General features: G+C 38.3%; 1 protein-coding gene across 1 annotated transcript in view; it reads left to right on the top strand.

Moving 5' to 3' along the window:
• Nucleotides 1–4,590, top strand: part of szt2 (SZT2 subunit of KICSTOR complex) — a 167,784-nt gene that overhangs the window by 156,691 nt on the left and 6,503 nt on the right. Inside the window, 3 exon segments of the mRNA XM_017304280.1 lie at nt 2,597–2,810; nt 3,670–3,847; nt 3,952–4,074. Of these exon segments, the coding sequence (XP_017159769.1) occupies nt 2,597–2,810; nt 3,670–3,847; nt 3,952–4,074 (515 nt within the window).

The following is a 4,590-nucleotide window of genomic DNA, read 5'->3' as shown; positions in this document are numbered from 1 at the left end:
TCCAGAGAACACGCCTCCACCACTCTAAAGTCCAGTGGTGGCAGCTTTACACCACTGCATCCAATGCTTTGCTTCACTTGGTGATATATGGTTTGGATGCAGCTGCTCCACCATGGAAACCCATTCCATGAAGCTCTCCTTGCACTGTTCCTGAGCTAATCTGAAGGCCACATGAAGTTTGGAGGTCAGTAGTGACTGGCTCTGCAGTTGTTGACCTCTTTGCACTATGCTGACCCCGCTCTGTTAGTTTATGTGGCCTACCACTTCATGGCTGAGTCGTTACCAAACATTCTGTTTTCTTAGAAAACCCAGCTGACAGTTGAAACTGGAATATTTAGGAGCAAGGAAATTCAACGACTGGATTTGTTGCACAGGTGGCAACCTATCACAGTTCCACGCTGGAATTCACTGAGCTCCTGAGAGCGACCCATAGTTTCACAAATGTTTGTAGAAACAGTCTGCATGCCTGTTTTTAGTGCTTCATTTTATATACCTGTAGCCATGAAAGGGGTCGGATCATCTGATTCTGATCATTTGGATAGGTGAACAAATGCTTTTGGCAATACAGTATCTGTCAATAGAATAGCCAATTTTACTCAAGCAAGAGTATCTGCTTCAGTAAAAGCTACTGAAAGATATAGACTATGGAAAGACTATATATTTCCATAGTCTGCTAGACTATGGAGGAATTGGAGTTCAAGCCTAACAAGTTTTCAGAAGAAAGACATTTAAAAGTCCTTCTGTCAAACTGAAAATGTGTGCTCTCGAATTACGGCAGAAAGATTTCCCCACAGTAGACTAAGGAATACCAATTTTAGTATGATGCCTGATCTATTTTTTAGAAATGATGTACATGCATAAAAATAGAAAATACTGTGTGAATTCTAGGACTTTTGAATAGTTTAGTTAATTTGCATGGTTAAAATACAGATCAACAAGCTGAAGAAAAAAAACACTGCAAGAAGAGGCAAAAGCTGTGAAAAATATTCAATATCTTTTAAAGGAATCAAATGGCACAACAAACGTATATTTCCAAATCTCAATTTTAATTAACATACAACTTTTGAAACCAGTACCTACAATAAATGTAAATATATTCTTTAACAGTGCAAGCTGCCTGTACTAACATTATATGTGTACTGCAAATTCACTTGCCATCCAAATGCAGCAGAAGGCTCAACAGATAGACAAAGTAGGTTGTGTGAATATAAAAAATCTAACTTTACCACAAACCAGGACTGTGTGGCACAGACACATGCAGAGGGGGTTTGGTCCCCTGCCCCTTTTATGATTGATGCCTCAAGTGCTCTTTGTTTTTTTCTTCCCTCAGTAATTTTTATTTATTTATTTTTTTTTTTTTTATCTGTGCATCAGGAGGCATGCCTGTACAGCACAATAATGAAATTTAGCTAACAATAGCAATTTAGCAAAATAAATGAATCCGGCTGTCCTTGATCAAATGACTGAACTGGTTCTTAAGACACAGCAGGGAAGGAACTGCACCATCTAACTATCAAATTATAGGCAAGAATATATATCTTTTCAATATAGACGTGTTTGTGAATAAAGGTTCTAATGAAATCCTAAATGTACAATTGAATGTTTTAATTTATCTCTGCTAAAACCATTAAATCAAATTGAATAGCATTGTTATTCTCAATAAACAAATGCTAAAGTTTTGCATCTATGATTCATGTTACATTCAAGCATTTATTGGGGACCCTGGAGATCTGGGGTCCTAAGCAGGTGCTGAGGTTTTTTTTGCCTTGTGCCAGTTTTGTAACATAGACTATATTTGCTTTGCATTGTTCCCACATGATGAGAGTGACGTAGAGTCATCCGATTAAATGTTAGATTCTTGATTAATGTGGGTTTCTGCCATGTTGTCTGGCGTTTTAGAATCTTGTTCCCCTTGTAACTTTCCTGCCCCTTCAATGGTCTCTGCATGACCATGGTGTGGTACATTTTTGGTTGAAATGTTCTTATTCTTCCTTCAGTGAAATAACTAGAAGTTGAAAGTTTAGCCAAAACATGTACAAATACATGCATACAACATAGCAAATTGCAATCTTCCAGCACCCGCTGGAAGATTGTCCGCTTACATCTAACCACTAGTTAAAAATTAGTTTATTTTAATAGTTTCTTTTACACAGGGAAGTTGACTGCCCAGCCCCAGCCTGCAGGTACAGTAGGTGTATCCCTTTTTTCTGTCTCTGTGGAGTTCTGGCTGCAAGAAGCATATGGGACGCCTGATGTTACCTGTGATAGACTGCAGGTGTTTCTCATGATTCATGGTAAAACTCCTGAGCTGCAGCATTAGTGGCAAGTTTTGATCCTATCTTGTAATGCAGGAGGATACCTTAGAGGTTAAAAACATAATTAGACAAGGTAGAGTCAATATTCTGTGCAACTGAAAAGGCAACATGTTGCTTATAATTTGGTGATCATTCATAGTTCATCGCACTTTGACAACCTAATGTCAGTATCAAAATCCCATTTGATATTGGAGTGGAAGTACCTTATTTAGCAGGAAGAATGCTGCAAGTCTTTCTGTGGCCTCCTTCGTCTTACAGCTCTCTTCACCCTTCTGTTGTAGCTGTCCATGCTCTTCACTGAGGAGTGTGATAAGGTGCGGGACCTGATGCACATCCACTCCTTCAGCTATGACTTTCACCTGCGTGTGGCTCACCAGTACTTGGTTGGATGCCACATGACACTTCGCCAGGGCTACCAGCTTACGGACTTTCTTGATGACTTCATCTGCCATTACCCAGATATTCCCAAGTTTGGCCGCAATCACATCTTTCAAGGTGATGCATTTCTTCCTGCTACTAATACAGATTCACCGTAAATAGTAGTGCTTTCAGAAAAAATAAATTGCTTCATCTTTCAATTATCTACACCAAATTCCACGTAATTTTGATGTGGAATTTTGTGAAGTTCATTATTTAAGGTAAAAGTGAAGAAGGAAAGCTATTGTTCCAAAGGACGATTTTATAGTGGACTTAGATGAGATCGTTAAAAATCATATGTGAGAATTTTTTGATGAGACACTATTTCAGTTTTATTTGTCAAAAATATTCTTTGAGTAATAAATCTACCTACAGCTGTTGGTCCCGATCCAACAAATAACAAAGAAATTAAAAGCAAAGACTCAAAAGTAATAATTTCAATTTGTTTTTCATCATTTTGCAAACATTGTTGAAACTTAATTATTATCTACAGAACTCATATTTCCGTCACAATAAAAAGAAAATTGCAAATATAATGGTGCAATAATAGTCCATGTATAGTAGATGTCAGGAAACGCCATACACTGATCATTTTCTTCACACTTTCAACTTCAGGACAGGCAGTGGCTAGAACACAGAAAAGTTCATAATAGCCACAGTAAAGTGACTGACGTGAGCCATTTGATTTCTGACTGAATCTACAGTTCTGTCAGAATGACACTGAAATCTAAAATATGAATGACTTCTTTTAATATCTAATAGCCATAACAATTGGAAAAGTTCCTAAAAAAATGTTATTATTTAAACCCTCCCATTCTCTCAAGTCACTGAACCTTTGTGGAGGTAGTGAATATGTTTGCTTCATGTTACATTCCCCAAACGTTAAGGCTTTGATTAAAATGAAACGACGTACATTTCTTTTTATATTTCTATAAAGGAAGCTTTTCAGTCTCCACTGGGATAATAACAGCTCACCAGCTCTACAACTATATCACTGACCACACCAGCACTTACGGCATGAAGCCTCTCCGCATGTCAAAGACTGCAGTTGCTACTGACAACAAAAAAGGGATGGCTGACCTCCATGAATATGCACTGGTGGCTCTGTGGAACAGGTCAAAACACATCTCAGTAAACCCTCAATAAACCAGCTCGGTTTATGTTTGACCAGTTTTAATGAAACATTCCGTCTGTTCTTGTGGTTTTGCTTCCCATGCAGTTCGGGCTCCTACAAGGACCTGGAGGGCCTCCACCACCATGATGATTTTGACGTGTCTCTGGTGGTGTGCCACAATGCTGTTCCATTTGAGGAGCAGTCAGATGGGGAGAGGCATTTGCTAAGGTAATAATGAACAATAGATATGTTATTACGAGAGGAACATTTTTAAAGCTTATTAACTCTTTTTAAAACCCTTTGACTCGTTATATCCTCTCTTATGCCCGGATTCAGAAAATGCTGTGCGCAAAGAATGAGATCACACAGAGATAACAGGGTCACAATAATCAGCATTTATTCAAGACAGATGCACACTGTCACCAGAAAAGCACATCACAAAACATCAGAACACAAACAACACATGAATTTACCTGAGAGAGGGAAAAAGACAAAAGATGGAAATCACAAAAAACAGACGTCTTTGGAGAATTGCAAAAGCAAATCTAGTTTGTTCCTCACGTGCACAAACTTTTATACTAAAGGCGTATTCTTGTCTTTAATTTATTCAAATAAGGCGTATCTTTGCTCATCCAACCAGCAGCTGTCTCTGACCCGCTTTAAAGTCAAAAACTCCCTACAATTTGTTTTCGAGATCAAACACCAGTTGTCACCATTATCTAAACACAGTGGAAGCAGAGCTTC

The sequence above is a fragment of the Poecilia reticulata genome, linkage group LG4, assembly GCF_000633615.1.
Source record: "Poecilia reticulata strain Guanapo linkage group LG4, Guppy_female_1.0+MT, whole genome shotgun sequence".
Classification (NCBI taxonomy): domain Eukaryota; kingdom Metazoa; phylum Chordata; class Actinopteri; order Cyprinodontiformes; family Poeciliidae; genus Poecilia; species Poecilia reticulata.
The sequence above is the reverse complement of the archived record's forward strand: the minus strand, read 5'-3'. Positions and strand labels throughout refer to the sequence as shown.